This window comes from Lepidochelys kempii, chromosome 1, assembly GCF_965140265.1.
Source record: "Lepidochelys kempii isolate rLepKem1 chromosome 1, rLepKem1.hap2, whole genome shotgun sequence".
Taxonomy (NCBI): domain Eukaryota; kingdom Metazoa; phylum Chordata; order Testudines; family Cheloniidae; genus Lepidochelys; species Lepidochelys kempii.
Genome location: NC_133256.1, coordinates 137,678,559 through 137,698,926, shown reverse-complemented (window position 1 = coordinate 137,698,926; position 20,368 = coordinate 137,678,559). Strand labels below are relative to the sequence as shown.

At 42.3% G+C, this 20,368-nt stretch overlaps 1 protein-coding gene across 7 annotated transcripts in view; it reads right to left on the bottom strand.

The window, feature by feature from the left end:
• Positions 1–20,368, bottom strand: part of NHS (NHS actin remodeling regulator) — a 345,504-nt gene that overhangs the window by 56,046 nt on the left and 269,090 nt on the right. Inside the window, exon 1 of one of the 7 annotated variants that reach the window (XM_073356235.1) lies at positions 12,163–12,290. The exons of the other annotated variants lie outside the window; for them this stretch is intronic. Within the exon in view, the coding sequence (XP_073212336.1) occupies positions 12,163–12,214 (52 nt within the window). The 5' untranslated portion in view covers positions 12,215–12,290. Of the gene's footprint in view, positions 1–12,162; positions 12,291–20,368 lie in introns of those variants that run through there. 7 annotated transcript variants of the gene reach the window in all.

Below are 20,368 nucleotides of genomic sequence, written 5' to 3'. Positions count from 1 at the left end.
CCAGGACAATTACCTGTAGATGGCTCTGTTTTACTTGTAAGTCTTCCTGTATACCTGTGGGCTAGCAAGTGGGTAATGAAATATTACAGTGACATGTGATCACATCACCTGAACTGGAATTCATCATTAACCTGGTGCTTTACCATTGAGAAGAGGGGTGGGAACCCAGAGGGACAGAGGATTCCCGCCTTAAGTAAAAGATATATAAGTGGATGGAACAGAACAAAGGGGGCAGCCATCATGAGAAATCCCCTAGGTACCACCTGAGCTGTCCAGTCTGTGTAAGAAACTTATTGAAACATCTCTGAGGGTGAGGTTTTATCTGTATTCAGTTTTATTACTGTACTAGACTTAGACTTGCGTGTTTTATTTTATTTTGCTTGGTAATTCACTTTGTTCCGTCCATGACTACCTGGAACCATTTAAATCCTACTTTAAGTATTTAATAAAATCACCTTTGACTTACTAATTAACCCAATACCGGGGGGGAGGGGAGAAACAGCTGTGCATAGCTCTCTCTCTCAGTGTTATAGAGGGCAAACAATTTATGAGTTTACCCTGTATAAGCTTTATACAGGGTAAAACAGATTTATTTGGGGTTTGGACCCCAGTGGGAGTTGAGCATCTGAGTGTTAAAGACAGGAACACTTCTTAAGTTGCTGTGCAGCTTTGCGGCACGTGGTTCAGACCCTGAGTCTGTGTTGGAGCAGACTGGCATGTCTGGCTCAGCAAGACAGGGTGCTGGAGACCCAAGCTGGCAGGGAAAGCAGGGGCAGAAGTAGTCTTGGCACATCAGTTGGCAATCCCAAGGGGGTTTCTGTGATCTAACCCATCACAATGAGTATGTCACCTCTGCCAGCTTTACACCTGTGAAGAGAGCCTCACTAGCCAGGGCAATTCTCTGGAATCACTCTCTCAGTGTCAGTTTAAGTTCACTATGGGCTGCATAAGAGTCAAAGTGAACTTGGCAGACTGGAGAATCCGGTGTTGAATTCCCCCCACACTCCCTCCAAAACACACACGTTCTATATTCTCCTGCACTTTCTATTTCTTTGCTCCCTTCAGGTCCGGCACCGCAACACTCTCTCTATGCTTCCCCAGTTGTTCCTCAGACCAATTCATTCTGCCTCCTCCTTCCTTGTAAGTTCCGCTCTCTGCTCTCCCATTAAATTCAACATTCACCTTCTGCTTCCCCTCTCCTTATGCTATACAAGGCTCCTACATGTTCATCCTCTTACAGCTGTCATTGGATAAGATGGACAAGTCGGGCTTTTTCCAATTAGTCCATCTTAAGCCAGCACTGCACATTCTTTATTTCATTAACTGTCTTATATATCTAAAGAAGGAATTGTTGACACATGTTTAATAAGGACAGGCTGGTGCAGAAGGACAATAATATAATAATCAATACATCTTCAACAACAAGAGAAGAGATTGCTGGATTAGTAGCTGCAGTGTGACTTCTCATCAGTCACTGGTATATAAGTAGATGGGAGATGAAAGTCTATTCTTCGCTTTAGAACAGAGTCACTTGCTGCTGCTCACTTTTCTTCATATCAGTCTAGGTCCTGCAAATGGTGCATGGCAATTTGTTCTCTCTAACATGGTTAAACCAGGACATCCAATTAAACATAAATCTAACTGTCCAACAGGATCCATTTCTTGGCTATAGATAAAAGTTACAGCAATGTGTCTAGGTCATGCTGGTTTTGATAGAATACTTGATAGACACATATTAAAGGTTAAATGAGAGTTTCACTCTAAGCATTGTACTAGCCATTTTCTTTCCTGAGGTCCTCCATAATAATAGGAAAGACGGATATTTCTTGGTCACATAGTGGTCTATGGAAATAGAACAAGTATCTACCAACTACATAAAGACAAAGGACCATCTTATTTAGGACCAGAATTACAAATTTCCATTCAATGCAGTAGAAAATATTTTCCTGTTCTAAGGTTATAAACTCTTCTGGGCAAGGAACATGACTACCTCTGTATTTATATAGCACCTACCCCAATTGACCACAATTCTGCCTGAGGCCTTTGGGCCATGATGCATAATATAAATGACAACATTTTACTGTGTCCGTTGAGAGTATAACTAACTGAACAGTGTCTGTTCCTAAACTGTGGTTGTCAGAAGATGAACACTGTGTTTGGACTTTCACTTTCAAACCAAAGTTATTCCTTAGAATCAGAGGAGATTTTGTCACTGTGTCTGGAACTAGAACTGATCTGGGATCTAAAAACTTAGTAAGCCAGGCCAATAACTAAACTACATTCTCGTCCTCCAAAGTTTCAGTAAAGCGGATAACTTAGCCACACACAGCAATAATAAATCGGCGAAGAGACCAAAATAGTTATTGTGCTCCAGTCTCTATTAATCTGGTTATGTAAATTGAACCATATTAGATAATATATCAAAGCTACAACACTATTCCATATATCAATTGCTTTTCTTTCTCATTAAACCACGTCTGCCAAGGTTGTTACAAACAACCAGATCCTTGTGTCTCGCCCCGTCATCTCCCAACTTGATTTTCTATGGCAAGTGCTTCAAGCAGCTAGCAGCAAAGACATTATGCACTACTGAAGGGAAAAGAACAACTGCTGCCTTTTTGTCACTTCCTTGCTTGGACAGCTATCCCAATGCTGACATGATGAGCTGCCTGGAAGCTGGATCTCGCAATCAGACTACCACGTATCTCCAGATTTATTTTCCTCTTTGGAGAGTTATAATCTGGAGCTTTTTCCAGCCCCATGCAGAATACTTTGGAAAAAGAACAAAGATTGGAAAGGAATGGTGTAGTTTATATACATATACACCTCAGTGAAAAGCAGTCACCAGATTTAGCAGCTGTAATGGGGACACAACAGAGCACAAAGAAGAAAAATAAATGATGAGTCACACAACTTACTGCAGCCTCGTGGGAAAAGACCCAAGTGGTGAACTGCATCACCTACTGGCAGTCCAAAGAACAAAGCTGGAGTTACTTAAAAACAAACACACACATCTATCAGCCATCAAATGAGAAAGTAAGTCTGAGTACCTTTTTTCAATTTGTAGTTTCATATCCATTGAATTAATAGAGAAGAGAGAGCAAGGAGGTAGGAGGTTGCATTCACAGGGACTGCTGTCTATACAAATTACAACACTGTGTTTCAAAGGCATTTCCATATTTTAGACTGGGTCAACTTGTCTGTCTGCTTATATGGCCTTCTTCACTGTAGCATCCAAACACCTCACAATCACTAATGAATTTTATCTTTGCAACTCCCCTGTGAGGTAGGGAGGTACTAGTATCTCCATTTTACAGAAGAAGACCTGTAGACTAAGTGACCTGCCAAAGGTAACACTGAAAGTGTGCAGCTGACCCCAAAATTGGACCCACTTCTCCTGAGTCCCAGTCCAGTGCTCTATCCACTACACCAGGGATCAGCAACCTTTAGCACATGGCCCATCAGGGAAATCCGCTGGCAGGCTGGTTTGTTTACCTGCAGCGTCTGCAGGGTCAGCCGATTGCAGCTCCCACTGGCCACGCTTCGCCGCTCCAGAACAATGGGGGCTGCAGGAAGCAGCGTGGGCCAAGGGATGTGCTGGCTGCTGCTTCCCGCAGGTGTTGCCCCGGGTGTGGTTTATTCATACTCTCGCCGTAATTACACCAAAGTATGTGTTTGTGTAGACCTGGCCTCAGACTACCAATGTGTTTGAGGCAGGGATTGTCTATGTATTATTTGTACCGCAACTCGCATACTGGAGCCCAACCTTGCTAAGGTCTTTAGGTGCTGCCACATTATAAATATTAAATAATAACAACAAATTTCAAATAGGCCACTGAAATGTTATCAGATGGCAAGAACTGGCCGGGAATGATTGGGTCACATTCAGACCAATGATCAAAACCTGAAAAGTACTATTCTTGGCTCTAGCATTTACTACCAGATACAGTTCCCTGCTATGGAATTATCAGATGTCAGAACCATCCTCTTTTTTCCTCAACAAGACTAAAAAGTTAAGGCCAAATTGTGGCTGCCTTGCTGAGGTGGGTAGCTGCATTGGCTTATCAAGCATTTAACATCTTAGATCACATGTTCTCTTTTTTGCAGTGTTGTCACAGCGCTGAATCTCACTATTTGCCATTCACTACAATCCTAGATCCCTTTTCCTGTGACCCCAAGGCCACCAATATTTCCCTGTGCATTTGCTTATTTCAAACTGCTAATTAACTTGTTCCAGCCCACTTCATCCATCTGAGATCCCAACTTTTATAGCGAGGGTCCCATCAGTACAGATATGCAATATGCACAGGGAAGTATGTTGTTAGTCCACAATGTTAGTACATACAAAGGAAGAAGGGAGGAAGAAAGAAAGAAAAAATTAAACTGACACCCAGTTCTCCTCCCATTGACTTCATTCAGACTAGATTTGGGTCCCTCTGGGATGGGAATGTGGGCCGGCTCCTCTGTTTTCCAGAAATGGAAGCCATGCAGAATCCTCAGGTCCCCTGACTTTCACTTACACAAAGACTGACATCAAAGAAATAAGGGGAGGCTTATTTTCCAGGCTCAATAATGTGGGCGCGATTAATACAACATCCCTCAACTTTCCCTGTGTATCAAATGGAGGGACATATCTGTGCTGTTACTGTTGAGCGGGTCACCTTTTCATTCCTAAAAAACAGCTTGTATCTTTAATCACTTTGCCAGAATAATAGCAGAGAAACAAGCACTTGATTGCCTGTGTTATCAGACACTATTGGAAAAGTCTAGATAAGGCTGCTGAACGACCTGAGCCTATTAGTATTCCACATGCAAACACCTTCCCATAACCCAGAGTCATCTGTATCCCAGCAACCCTTAAAATTTCATTCTCACGGAATTGCCAGATCTTTATCAAAATATAATTACAGTCTTAATTTGGAAGATAAATTTTGATTGCCTGTGCTGTGCCAAAAGGAAAAAAAAATCAGGTATGACATAGCTAAGGTACAAATTCTTAAATGTATAGCTCCATATCCAGACATGGCTGCAGTTCCCTTCTCCCTGTGATTGGGAAAGGTGAGCTAGGACAGAATGTTGGAAAATTATGGGTGGAAGAGGGAGGGCGTGCAAGAAAATGCCATTAAGACATCAAATTAAGTTTGCAATCAAAAAAGCAGTGACATTTTTCCAAGTTAGAAGTCTGGAGTTGCGGATGGAGTACAGGCATGCTATTCTGAAGCTATAGGATACAAATGTGACTGACAGTGTCACAGGGTGCAATTCAGACCAGTGAGAGGATCTGTCAGCACTTGTATTATAACCCTAAGTGCCCCAAAATGCTTCCCCTACGGTGGTCCCTGCTTGGGACATACACAGAGTCAGTGGCCAGCATGCACTTCATGTTCTATATACTGTACAGCTCTGATCCAACCACTTTTGTATCCAACAGCCTGCCAGGAGTTATCACAGACACATTCTGGTCTTATCAGACTTGGTTAATGTTAGCAGGTGACCCCAAGACACCCTCAGTCCTGAACTTTCCCAAGGCCATGTGCTCTGCAATGACCAGCACTCTCCTGCAACATTCAAAGGAATAATAAGGTCTTGTTTTCTTCTTCGAAGAGACAAAAGCACATTACAGCTTATTAATTCAACTGTGATGAATACACTCCTTCCTTCAAGCTCAGGACTGAGCTGGTTTATAGTAAAAATAAAACATGTATTAACAAGAGAACATAGGTTAAGTGATGACAAGTAAAAGAAATAGAAGTAGAGACGGTTACAATCAAATGAAAGTGAAAATATGCATCTAAAAGTCTAAAACTCAATCTAGCAAGGTACAGGCTTTGTTCAAGATGGTTTCTCTCATCAGTCGTTCTTCTTCCCAGCCATGGCTGACTTTCCCTCAGTCAGAACCTTTCACAGAAGTACATGGTGCTGGTTTTCCTCATCTTCCGAAATGAAAGATCTTTGCCTAAGCAGGATTCTCGCCTGTATTCAGTTCCCAGAGACTTCAACCACTCCTTAAGTGAAGGACACATCTTTGTAAGCTTGTGAGAGCGCTGACCCCTTGTGTCTATCTAGTGACGGATGCCAAAATGGCTTTCTGTCTCTGCTTATATCTTTCAAAGTTCAATTACCTTGCTTCAAGAGGCAGGATGACCTCCTGCTGTTTTTCCCTTCCTGTGGGCTTCTTGCCTTGCTGCTGAGTTGACTGTAAATGGGGCTTCCATTGTTTTTGGTCACACCTTGCTTTATTTCATTGGAGACAAATAGATAGCTGTGATATTCCCTATTATCTGGGAGAGACCTGTTTCTCCCTTTGTTTGATCACAGACTGTAAAGCATATTAATGAGTATCCATAATTCCTTACATAGTTTCAGAGTAACGGCCGTGTTAGTCTGTATTCGCAAAAAGGAGTACTTGTGGCGCCTTAGAGACTAACCAATTTATTTGAGCATAAGCTTTCGTGAGCTACAGCTCACTTCACTTTTTCCTTAGTGTTAATACATATAGTTCACAATGATATTAATCACCAGTGAGTCATAGGCTTTCATAGAACACTACAACTGTTATACTTTTATAAATACAGTACTATTGTATACAATCAATCAGTTGATTCAATTGCTATCCTTTGGGGTTCAGACCTCCCACCCCGTCTTTATAGCCCAGATAAAGTTTCTCTTCCCTGCTGGCGCACAGACACCAAAGGTCTCCTTCCCTGTTTGTTATCTTGATCTCTATGTTTACCCAATATGTAAATGGATCTTCATTGTCTCTGCCTGATGCCCGGGCTGGTTAGAGAAGCAAATACACATTCCTTTGTTTAGGGCAGACCTGTTTACCAACTTCCACTAACATGCCTGGTTTAAACACACGTTATTCATAATTCCAGCATACATCAATAACTCTTAATACTGTGTACTACATTACACAAGAATATTAATGATCAGTAAGTTATTAGTTTTCCGATGACGTATTAGATGACCCCCATTAGATACAGATTACGATCATAGTGAGTTGATGAACACTAAATTGTTGAGACCAGCTGAAACTCATTACCTGATACCTGTGAGCCCCTGGCCCTTTGGCACTGGGATGCTTCATAGTGTGGTATTTTTTGAGTCCGATACTTTCTGAGGAAAGTGGAAATTGTAGCGAACTTGTCAATTCTGGCCACTTTTGTTTTCCCCCCGCAAGCTTGAATAAAATCAGCAGTTGTTTTATAGTCACTTCCAATGGGATCTCAAAGTGTTAGTGCCACAATGGGCTGCATATTCAGCAAGATGACCAAATGCTAATCCTGCGTAAAACACTTCCAAAATCCCTTTCACGGTTTCTTCTTTTAAATAAGGTCTTCTGACCCTAAGAACCTTGCTGTTATGGGGATGAGCTAAATGGGAGCACTTTTCCTTTAACTGTGATGGAGCCCTATGTATAAAGACACATGACCACCCAATTGCCTGGTGTCTTATAGGATGTAGAACAGCTGTTAACCCACTCAAGGGGGCTAAGATCTTCTTCACAAGCTGTCTGAAGACAGAGGAAGCCATATAAGTTATGCAGTATACCAAAATCATCTGTTTGGCTAGACCATGTGCCATTATGAAGATAAGTTGGGTCTGATCCTGCTCCCATTCACATGGTGCAAGATCACATCATATGTGCAGTAGTATGGAACTGGTGTCAGAAAGCCTGTTCCTCTAGTTCAAGGCCATACTTCTGGGAAAGGAGAGTTACTTCAGATATTTCCAAGAACTGAAATAGCCATGAGGGTTAAAAGGATTTCTCCAAAACTCAAACAAATAGCCTAAAATAGAAGGTAGAAGGTTTAAGAACAAGGAGGTAGTTAGCTATAAGTCACACTAATTAGTTAGTCTGTATTCACAAAAAGAAAAGGAGTACTTGTGGCACCTTAGAGACTAACCAATTTATTTGAGCATAAGCTTTCGTGAGCTACAGCTCACTTCATCGGATGCATACTGTGTTTTTCCACATATTTTTCCACAGTATGCATCCGATGAAGTGAGCTGTAGCTCACAAAAGCTTATGCTCAAATAAATTGGTTAGTCTCTAAGGTGCCACAAGTACTCCTTTTCTTTTTACTAATTACCTAGTTTCTAATTTAGCAGGGGTCTGATTCTCCTTCCAAAAACACTTCAGTTCCACCCTACTGAAGTCCAAGGAGGAAAAAAGGTAATTACTTGGACAGCAATGCTATCTCAAAGTATAATGCAATTAAATGCTTGACCTTAGTGGTTCTTGGTCACATGCATAGGCTTGAACTCAGGAATTTTCCCCCCAACGATATATTCACAGGGACCTTGAATTATTTTTAGTGCCCTCTGCAGCACTGAGCTAGACTCATCTTCTTGGAACCAGTGGGCATATCCCTTGCCACTGTATTTCCTGTGGAGGCCTTGGGCTGAACCTCAGTCTTCCCTGACATCTATTTCTATGGTTCCACCACTTCCTATGTGTGCCATAAAACATCCTCTTTAACTCACATTTTATCTTTCCTTCCCCCTCCACTGTATACCTATACCATTTGGATCATACATGAACAACACACACAGCAAATCCTTTCTTTTGGTTTCCATCTCCAGGAGGGATCATACAAATCGGGACTATCTACAACAGCAAGTAAACTTTGTCAATTAAACAAGCATAAGAGTTACATTTTAGGAAGAAAGAGCATGCCAAAGTTAACAATGAGAAAGGTAAGGGTTCCCACGTGTCACAGTCCTGTTTAGCCATCTGCCTTCTTCAGAGCCAATAAACAGTTTGTAGCCAACGTCTGGAGTAAAGAAACAAGGTAACCAACTATGGGCCAGATCCAAAGCCCATTGAGTCCAAAGTCCATGGAGATACTGCTACTAAACTTCGATGGAGGTTGGATCAGGCCCTAACTGCTTTTCAGTCAGCTACATGGAAAGTCTCCACTTCATGAAAACCACCCACCATCCTGACATTACCAGATGCCTCTGTGGACAGTTTCAGAAGGAAGGTCTCATCTTGGGGGGTGGAATCCTCTGCTCATCTTGGGGGGTGGAATCCTCTGAACAGGGGTGAGGCGTGCTGGGGGGGGCCAGTATGAGGACTTGGGCATTGTTGCTGCAAGTCACACACAGGTCCCTCAGCTAAGCAGGATAAAGCAATGCTCACCCCAGACCCATAGTTTTCTCTCTCTATTCTAAATGAATTAATTTTCTGCTAGTGAAGGGTGTCACACTGAAATCACTAAAGAATGAAGTTCTCTATCCACAGGCCAGCATAGGCAGCAAATTCAGTCTAGCAACACAGAGGTGGAAGTCTCCATATGCCAAGCCCATTATCTCAGCACTGCAAGTCACCCATTTCACCACCAATCCCGTGCACACTTCCCCCCCTAAAAATAACCCCATAAGTACTTTCTAATACCAGTGACAAAGAGGCATGTACCTAGATAAAACAGAGTTCTTGTAATCTGAAGACTGGACTGAGATTTAAGTGACACTTTTAAAACACTGCTTTTGCTTTCAAGACTTGCCCATTCCATAGGAACCATACTGAAGGTGCAGCTGGGGTGGGAGAAGGGAGGAAATAGTGGATTTGCTTTCCCAGTGCACCATGACGTTGCAGGAGGAGGAGTTCAAAATGACCTTAAGTCATAATAGACTGTAAAAGGAACCTTATGCCTCCCTGACATTCCTCATTCCAAGCTTGTTCACAGCTCGCAACAAATTTCCCAATCCGTTACAGCCATTAATATTCTCTGTAAGTACAGCATCGTATTTGTCAATCAGCATTATTGCACACTGTGCTCTCAATTTTTCTCACTGTCTTCTGAATTCTTGAACCAAAACCCCCAAACTTCTCACTCACTGTTGCCATCATAACCTGAATGGCACTAAAACCTATCACAGATATGCCACAAGTTCCTAGTAAGCAAGAAACAGGCCTTGTTTGATTAGTAATCTCAGTGCTTCTGTCGAGTAAAAGGCAGGCAAGTCTTATCCACTGGCGAGTGGAAGTACAGGAGGGGAACGCTCGATGATTACCATAGCCAAGCTGACTTTTAAGCATGGCTATCTCTGCCTTCAGACCAAATAATATGAAAACAAAGCACTGACCCAAGATAAACTGCAAGAATTACACAAGTAGCAAAATATTTGAAATAGCAGCATCACTTAATAATTGTCCACCATCTTGGCCAGATTATTTTACCCTTTATGGAATTTTCTTAATGGCTTTTATTAAAAAAAAAAAAACAACCACCACCAAACACAGCCTGATTGCGGCTGAAGATTCCAAGCAGAAAAGCAAGCAGAAAAACCCGTCTGTGCTGCTGCATGTCTGAGGGACAGCCTAACATTCCACTGATTTCTCTGAAAGACAGCAACAGGGCGGGCCTGGTGGAGGGACCAGTAATGAAAGGGTTAATGCATGGTATTCAAAATTCTTCTCTCAGACCATTAGAAAAGCCCATTTTATGTTCACATTTTGCATCCCGTTCCATTACAGTGAAATCCCTCCCAATAAAAACTGGCTTTCAAAACAAAAACAGAAGTCTCCAAAGGAAGATTCAAATGTTGTCTGCATAGATGAATGAGTCTTCCTTCCTTTTACATCAGCATTAAATGCGACAAAATACCTGAGCCCTTTCCCTTCCACCAGTGATTTGAAAAGTACACAATTTCCTTTGCAGGGAGCTCTGTGCCTGGCAACCTCTGAATCTCCATTTCTGGCTAGTAGCATAAATGCTGCATTCTAAACTCTTGCATGCAATGACAAGGATTCACACAACAGATAAAAATCCACTACTAGCAAGGCAAAACTTCAAATAAACTAAAAAGGCATTTTGAAAACCAGACAAACACTGAAATCAAAACCTCACAGCACAGAGAAAAAAAATATGGCCTTTGTTTGACCCAAAAATAAAGGACTACAAGAACTGCTCTGCATAAGAGTGAAAATAAATTACCATTGTGAGGATTCTCAGTAATTTAGAATCTCTAGTCAATGCTGAGAATCATTCTGGGACTGCAGGTTTTTCTTCTAACTTCATTCACCAGCTGTGTGAGGAATTAGTTAAAAATGACATCACTGCTGATTCTTTCCCCCACCTATCCCCATTCACATTCCCATTCACTTGCTAAAACAGCTCAAGCTGCTCCTCTCACCCCTGCATTGGCTACTGAACCAGTCCCATCAGAGTTCTGGGTTCTGCAGCTGACCAGTCCAATTTGTGTCAATGCAGGACAGCAAATTCATTTCTTTGAAGTCTTGTACAGTATCCCCAATAGAATCTACTTTAAAGCTACAATATTCTGTCCCCTAAGAAATCATAATAGTTCTAACCTTATTATGCATAATACATTACAGAGCCAGCTCCATTTAAAGGTAGATTTCAAGCAGGCAAACAGTCTTCATGTTTGAAGCAATAGTGAGAGAAACAATCTCTTTTGGGTTCTGCCTTTTTCCTCTTCTTTCATAAAGCAGATGGCCCTCTCTGGTGGTTTTCTGTATCCATGTTGCATTAGAACTGCAATCTATCTCCCCCTCCTCCCCCAAATGTGACATCATCAGAACCTGACTCCAACTCTACTACTGTACAAAAAATAATTCTGAATAGGAACTACCTGGGATGAGGTCATCTAGAGGACCAAAGTGATGCTGAAGCCTGAGTAGCGTCTTACAAAAAACTGTCACCTGAATTTATTAACCCTGTATTTGCTGGAGATCAGGCCACAAAACTGCCATTCTGAAATCAGGTTTATTTTCATCCCAAGGGGCTCTATAGTTTGTAATTACCTGGGATGGACAGTGTATAGATACATCCATAACATTCCCCAGCATACATAATTCACCTTGTCACTACGTTTACATCCCTTACCTAACTGCTGAAGAGGATGCTGCAGCAAAAGCCCTCGGCCAGCAGACAAGACTGGTGCAAGGAAGCCAGCTTGCTAGCACACAGCATAAACATTGCAAACACTCCTCTGCACTCTGAAGATCTTCAGTCTAAACATTACTAAAAGGGAACCTTCTAAAAATAATTTCACCTCTGACTCATAGCTGCAGCTCCTTGACTACAGCCACAAATTCAGCAGCAAAGCAGCAGTCCAGCCCCAAAGCAGGGCCTGCTGCTCAACCTGGCTGTTTGTTACTAAGGGCACAGACGTCCCTACTCCCCATACCTTTGTATTTTCTTCTTGGGTAGCGTTGGAGCTTGTACTGGGAGTTGCCCATCCCCGATGTGGCCAGTAGACACCACACAACATCCTTGGTAAGCCCCACTGGTCTAATGGACGACAGCTACTTGGTTCTGCATCCTCTCTCATTCACTCTGAGGCTAACAGCAGCAGAGACTGAAGCAGCAGCAGCAGCAGCAGCTCCAGCACTGGCCGAAAAGAGGAGTCTGTGTACATGTGCATGTGTATTCCAAGGCTGTGTATATACACCATACACATCTGTATATTCTGGACCTCAGTACTGCAGATTACTGACACCGCTATATAGGTCTAGAATATTCCACCAGTAACAAACATAACACACATACTCTATATGTAGCTGTACAGAGGTTTATTTGCACAGTAGATGCATATAAATTAATCTCTACACGCATACAAATGGTTGTTTGTGCAGTGCTTAGCACAATGGGGTGCTGGTCCAGGACTGGGGCTCCTAGGCACTACAATAACATCTGCCCCATGCAGACCCTGCTGCTGCCCTCTAAAAGGTACCAAGAGCACGCTAACATAATCCTGTTCGAAAGAGGACGACACCAATGTGAACCAGGTACATTTTAGACTGTGCCGGGACCGTCTACAGGAGGCAGTTAGAGAGCAATACGTTAGAGCGACCTACAGCCACCACAGCCTATGGCTTGGATGGTGAATCCAGCTCCCCAAATCCCAGTGAAAATCACCACGGTTTCGTCTCCTGTCAGACCTTGGAAATCATAACTGCACATGCGCCGCAGGAGCAGTGGAGAAGAACACCCTGGTATAGATTTGCTGCGTTTGGGATTTGTATATAGTTACACACACACAGAGGTCAGTCTGTGTGCACCTGCACGCACTTGTGTAGTTTGGAGGGGCCATGCTCCAACGCCCTATATACAAGAGCTGTCAGTGCATTTTCAGAACTAGAGCCCTCCCCAAACAGCAACGTTAAAAAAGGTACATGTTTCTTCTTAGCAAAGCATATTTAATCCTTTGAAAAAACCTTTGAAGACCCTTTCCTCGTTTTATTTTGGTTCCTTTACGTGACATTGACAACAAGAATTTAAACTGAAGTTAGGAGTGTTGAAAAAGTGCCATCTGATCTAATGACTGTCATATGACAAAAATTACATTCTTCCCTAATTGTGAACCTTCTTTATAGGAAACAAACAAGACCATACTCATAAGAAAAACAGACAAAGGAAAGTCATGGTTCGTGGAGGGGAAAAAAACCCAACATATAGGTAATTAATTGATAAAATACCACACAGAGTTTCTAAATTCCAGCTCAAGGAGTGAAGAAATCCCTCTGAATAGAATGAAACAGAGAGATTCCCCCCCTATTTTCTGCTTTGTTATATTGATGTTAATTGGTATTTTCAACTGGACAATGCAGATCATTTGGCTCAAATATTTGCGTGAATCAGGCTACGTCTACACTACAGACCTTACAGTGGCACAGTTGTACTGCTGCAAGGTACACTTGCAAGACCACTGTAAGGTCTCCTGAGTAGCTGCTCTACGCCGGCACAATTAAACCACCCCCAACAAGCAACAGTAGCTATATTGGCGGGAAGCACTCTACTGCCAACATAGCACTGTCCACACCGGCGCTTTTGTGGTGAAACTTATGTCGGTGGGCGGTGTCTTTTCACACTCCTGACCAACAAAGGTGCTGCCAACAAAAGTGCTAGTGTAGACAAAACCTTAGACGAAGATTAGTGCTCAAGAAAACGTGCTAAAGATAGCAGTACTTACGAGTTAAGTATAATGTGGACACTTGGGGCTACACTGGAGTTTCCCAGGTTTCAATGAGGGTAGAAGTTGTTCCATGCTGTATAAACTTCCCACACTACTGGCAAATGCACCTAAATCAGGATTTGCAACATCCCTTTTGGCTCAGTGCTAAGCCTCCCATGAGCAAAGCCTGACAAGTGTACTACATTAAGCGGTGCACTTCGTTTCTAAAGCCCTTTAGGACTAGAACTGGGTTCAGATCATTGAACTATTTTTATTCTTGGATCAAGACCTTCAAAGGTAATCAGCATGGACAATTAACACGAAGAAAACTGTACGTATCTCGCTGAACCCTACACACAAAAATCCTTCACTGTATTTATGTCTTTGAAATTAGAGACAGAAAAAAATAGTATGTGAAAAAAATTAGGATTCCCCTCTTTTCAGATCTCTCTGCAATCTTCCCTGGATTCTGCCATTTTCTGAAAACTTAAGTTTCACCGTCCTGCCAATTCAAAGACAGAACTGTCGCAAGGTAAGCCAATGTGTAGTAGCCTGCTGCTTTTTTAAATTGGCCTTGTAAAAAACTGACTTCAGTCAAATAACAGTAGCGGTCCAAGGAGGAACTCATCCTGCCCTACTGTGTTCACCTCAAGGAGGTCTGAATTTCAAAGCTGACTGGATTACTTAAAAGCTAACCATTAAACAGAGCCAACCAATTCAGTTTCTCTCTCTCGCCTCCACTCCACCTTTTTGAAAGAAAAGAAACATTAAAGATTAGAAATTTTAGGACCAGATATTCACAAGATTTTTTCAGTACCAGAAAATACAATTGAGACCAGATTCAGCACGCTGAGCTGCACTGGAGATCTGACCATTAGTCTCGCAACGGCAGCTGTCAGGGGCTGAGCACTTTTGAAAATCTGGCCTTCAATGCACAAAAGCCACTTACTGATAAGTTCAGGTTCCCACAGTAACTGTAACTCACCCAAATTGTACAGGACATTCATCCCAGGCCAAATTCTACTCAGTTACACCCATACAACCTCCGGTGCATTAGGTCCACTTAATTTCCTCTGCCCCTCCTTGCCTCTAAGGAAAGCTCAATCTGTAAACTCCCCCCCCCCAACTAAAAAGTAGCTTCTAGTCAATTATTTCTTTTAATATCTTTCCTTCCCTCCTCTGGCCCTCCTCTCCCTTAACAGCAGCAGGGATATTCTCTCCCCAACACAACCCTCCCAGTGGGTCATATCCCAAGGTTGTTATTCAGTCAGTTGCTGCTTACTGATGTAGGGAGTGATTAAAATGGGACCCCCCCTATCAGCTTTGCTGATCTGAAGTGGGACAGTGAGATGGGCAAGGGCCATGTATCAAGTGCTCAGAGGTAGATCTAAGGAATCCATCCGGCCTGTTTTCCCCTTTGATCCACTTGGCTGAATGGCATTTCACATGCAGGCTACTCATGCCTCCTATTCCCACGACTGTGTAGCTCATGGAACATCAAAGAGTGCCCCCAACATTCACTGTGTAAACACTCTTTAATTGCAAAATAAATTAGTGCTACTGGGCTGACTCACACTTTATTTATAATTTACTCAGCCACGCCCCCAGTGCCTAACAGGAGCTCAGCATTTGACCCCTGGGGAAGGTGGAATTGGTGTAAAAGAAGTGGGGAGTGAAGGGAAGGCGGGGAAGGAAATGAAAAAGGAGCCATGAGTATTGTAATTTCCCATTTCCATGTACATGTTATACATGCAAGGCACATATTATGCAGCTCATATTTTAAATCTTACTCTGAAAAAGATTTGGGGGTGATGGTGAATAATCAGGTGAACATGAGTTTCCAGTGCAACACTGTGGACAAAAGGGCTAATGCAATCCTTGGATACTTAAACAGGGGTATCTCGAGTAGGAGTAAGGAGGTTATTTTACCTCTGTCCTTAGCACTGGAGCAACCGCTGCTTGAATACTGTGTCCATTTCTGGGCTCCACAATTCAAGAATGTTGATAAATTAGAGAGGGTTATGAGAAGAGCCATGAAAATGATTAAAAGATTAGAAAACATGCCTTATAGTGATAGACTCCAGGAGCATAGGCGGCGACTCTGTGGGTGCTCCGGAGCTGGAGAACCCACGGGGGAAAATTAGTGGGTGCTCTGCACCCACCGGCAGCCAAGCTCCCCGCCCCGCCCCGCCCCGCTCCTCCGCCTCACCTCCACCTCTGCCTCACCTCTTCCTCTGCTTCCTCCCAGCACACCGCATCTCCGCTCCTCCCTCACTCTCAGCACTTGCTGCCGCCAAACAGCTGTAGCAAGCTCTGGGAGGGACGGGGAAGGAGGGGAAACGTGGCGCGCTCAGGGGAGGAGGCATAAATTTAGGATAATTACCATTGGAACAATTTACCAAGGGTCGTGGTGGATTCTCCATCACTTGCAATTTTTAATTTGAGTTTCCCCCAAAATAATTCCTAGAAAATATCTTTTAGGAATTATTTTGGGGAAATTCAAAGGCCCGTGAGATATCTAAGGTCAGACTAGATGATCAAAATGGTCCCTTCCGGCATTGGAATCTATGAATCTAGGCAAGTCACCAATGCACAGAACGGAAGTCATCCAGAATGCAGCAGCCACGGTGACAGTTGAACACATTATTCCAATCTTGAAATCTTTACCCTGTTCCTTGTAAAGATCTTCATTGATTTAAACATTCTTTTCACTTTTAAAGCTCTTAGGAGAATAGCCCAAACATACCTATTGCTTGTTTATTGTTGTATTCCTTCCTCATATTCTAAAGGGATTGGGCTCATCTTTGACTTGCCCTAATTTCAACCTTGATATGTTGGGCACATGGGCACCTCTCACCTCCAATTGTTTTCTCCAAATGTCAGTCAACGATGGAACTGAGAAGCGGGTTAGAGAAATATATGTCTCTCATGCCGCTCAGTTGTTCCTAATCACTGTCTTTTATATTTTGTTTTGTATACAGTGATCCATGTTTTATTGCACATACTGAAACCACAAGGGGAGTTTCGTAAACTCAAGTCACTGTTGTTGAAATAAGCAAAGGAGGGGTAAATCGGGGGGAAGGTTAAAAATAAATATACTGTCATGCAGAGAAATATGGCTAATTGTGGAATGGCAGGGGTGAGCATTCTTGAGCATGGATGAGTGGGAGTATCCAAGTCAGAAGAGCTAAAGAGGAAAGGCGACAGACAAGAAAGCATATTTCAATATAATAATGATATCTCAAGTATTTCCTGTTTGTCCATCCTGGGGTAACCTTTGAGCTACATGCAACAAAGCAATACCCATTGTATGTGTAAGTAACATAAAACATATCGTAAGCCTGTGTTGAAAAGGAGGAAATAACGTATGGAAATCTAGAAAATCTCCAATACCAAAGATCCCATTAGTAGCTATGACTGAGATTTTTCCAAGCAGTTTCAAAGAGACTTAGACACATATCTTCCATTAAAGACAGAATCCCCTAAGCAGCTTTGAATATCTCACCTCCTATCTTACCGTGCTAGGATACAGAGAGCTATTTTGGAATACAGAATGTAAACAGATGGTATGCCAAAGAGAAAGAGAACTTATGCATTATTAAAATAAATATGAACTAGGTAGCAATGTAGTACAACAAAGATACATCTTGAGGCGTTTAGGGACAAGTCACAAGAGTGGCTATCACCAAAACTACTTGATGGAAATATATCTTGGTCTCATATGTGTATCTGTAAGCCTTATTCTGTGCATGCATATTAAAGTGACCAGATGTCCCAGTTTTATAGGGACAGTCCCAATTTGGGGGTCTTTTTCTTATATAAGCTCCTATTACCCCCCACCCCCGTCCCGATTTTTCATACTTGCTGTCTGGTAACCCTAATGCATATGCAAGGATACACACGTGTCCACAGATACACACTCTCACACATACTATATATGTTTAAAACCCCCTCTCTTTCCTAGCTACCAAACAATACAATGTTTCACAGCTACTCTAATATTGCAGTTGTTGGTTAAAATGCTGTATAAAATGCCTTGTGTTTTTAATCACTTAAAAATATTCATCTTTCGAGGCTAAAATGTCACCGAACTATAGCCCTCTCATGTCATCAACCTCATGAAACAGAACTCTTCTGCTAGCTGCAAGTTGGGCTTTTGTTACACTCAATTATATGTTATATATACACTGTAATTTCTGGAATCTGTCTGAATGTCTGAATTAATGAATGAATTCCCAGGGAAAGACACTGCTGTTTCCTTACCAGTTTTGACGTGGATGGTGTCACTGAAGAGCACTGTAGCGGTGCAGTAAGGTCTTGGCTTTTTGATTAAGTGATTCCATAGAGCTCTCTTGACCTTGAAAATGTCTTTATATCTGACTATTTCTATGTCTGCCTATCTCCCTCCTCCAGACTTGCTTCACTTCAGCTAAAAGGAATGAAGTATGCAAATTAATCAGAGGTGGCAAGTGACTGGCTTCATTGTCTTTGATGTTGAACTATACATAGGACAAAAACAGAGGATGGACGCAGTAAAAAAAGGTAAAGAGGACAGAAGAAGATGGCCAAGAGGCCCAAAGCAAGAGTTGGAGTTACAAAGAAGCTACAAGAACAAGAACTATGTGAGGTAGGCACATGACCAGTACTGAAGAAAGAAAGAAAGAAAATAAGTAACAGGCTACAGCTTCAGTTTGAATGTGAAAAGAGCAAGACAAGAGGAAGAGTAAATAGATTTGGTATAAGAGGAAAGTGGGAGACAGATTAAGTATGTAGAGAGCTATAGGATAGAATACGATAGTCAGTGATTGCATGCACACCCCCGGAACAAGGCACAGGCCAGTTTGGTGATATATATCCATGTGATAAATTTCAGCCACGTAATAAACCAATAGAGCTATATGACCGGCTCGTTTAATTTAATATGCACTCTTGGTCACCTCACCTGGGGCTATGTACTCACTAAGGACTTGATCCTGCCCCACTAGGTCAATGGGAGTTTTTTCACTGACTTGAATGGGAACAGGATCAAGCTCTGAACTATCTCCCTCTGGGCTTCTTCTAACATTTCAAATAAGTCACCCACTAGAGAAATCGTTCCTCTTCATCCTCAAATATTATACACCTGCACAAAAAATTATAGTGGTCCAATGACCATGACGAGCATATTTAGTCCTGTTCCTGGTGAAAATAAAGAGCTAGAAAAGGAAGCTTCATATGGGAACACAGGAATTGCCAAACTGGATTATTAGACCAATGGACCATCTAGTCCAATATCTTGCACTTTTTGTACATTCCTTGTACTGCATTTCTGCAGCTTTTAATGGCCGTGACAGCCACCTTGTAAGGAACCTCACAAGGAGGCAGCTTCCACACCTGCTTTGGAAGATTTTAAAACTTTCTTTCCTGTCCACTGTCAGGTTTGTTTCCAAAACAGATAATTTCTAACATACAGTGCAGTGAAAAAAAACAAGTTTTATTTCTATGTTTATAGGCTTTGTACAGAGATAATGATCAAAGTAGTTAAAGCTAATAAAAGAGCGGAGGTAATTTTTTTCCTAGTCCCACATTGAAGTTGGCTGTTGTGTGTTCTATGGGTAACTGGGATTTAACCAGATACTTAAAGGTACAACACTCTAAATGTCCCTGGTTAGAAAAAAGTAGATCAGTATTATTTTAATATTTAATATTTCAAAACTCTGATGTTAAAGAGGAAAAGACTCAACCTGGGAAGAATAAATAGTAGGCTATGGCAACTGTTGCCATAGCAGCATGAGACCTTGTAAGGAAGAGATTTGGGAGGGCTGTTGCCTTCAAGAAAATTAGCTACCTTGTTTTTGGCATAGCCAAGCTGTATCCAGACTTTCTGTGATTGAGCTGAACTGTTTTCACCTTGGGGAGGAGGGCTCTGCTCTTCTTTTAGGAGCACACCCAAACCGTCCAAGAACCTCCCAAATACATTTGGTACAGGAGCCTGGAACTGGAAAACCAAACCAAACCACCCCTCTCAACCTCCTGTTCTGTTCTCAAGAAGCCCTCATCATCTTGGTAATCTGAGCAAGAACCCAGGTCTTGGAGAGGGTGTAATCTCTTCCTTTTTCTCTCCAGAGACTACGTAAAAGTGGATCCCTCCCATGCTCATCCCATTTTGCCCTCAAAGCATAGTGATGAAGTGAGCTGTAGCTCACGAAAGCTCATGCTCAAATAAATTGGTTAGTCTCTAAAGTGCCACAAGTACTCCTTTTCTTTTTGCGAATACAGACTAACACGGCTGTTACTCTGAAACCCCCTTAACACCACTCTTACCAGACTAAGCAAGCTGCTACAAAGATCTTTGAGCTGCATAATCAACACGACCCTTTAGAGGGCAGTAGAGTTCAGGTTCTCAGCTCACTGTCCCTGATTTCTGCACATAGGTCAGATCCTGCACCCATGGAATGGG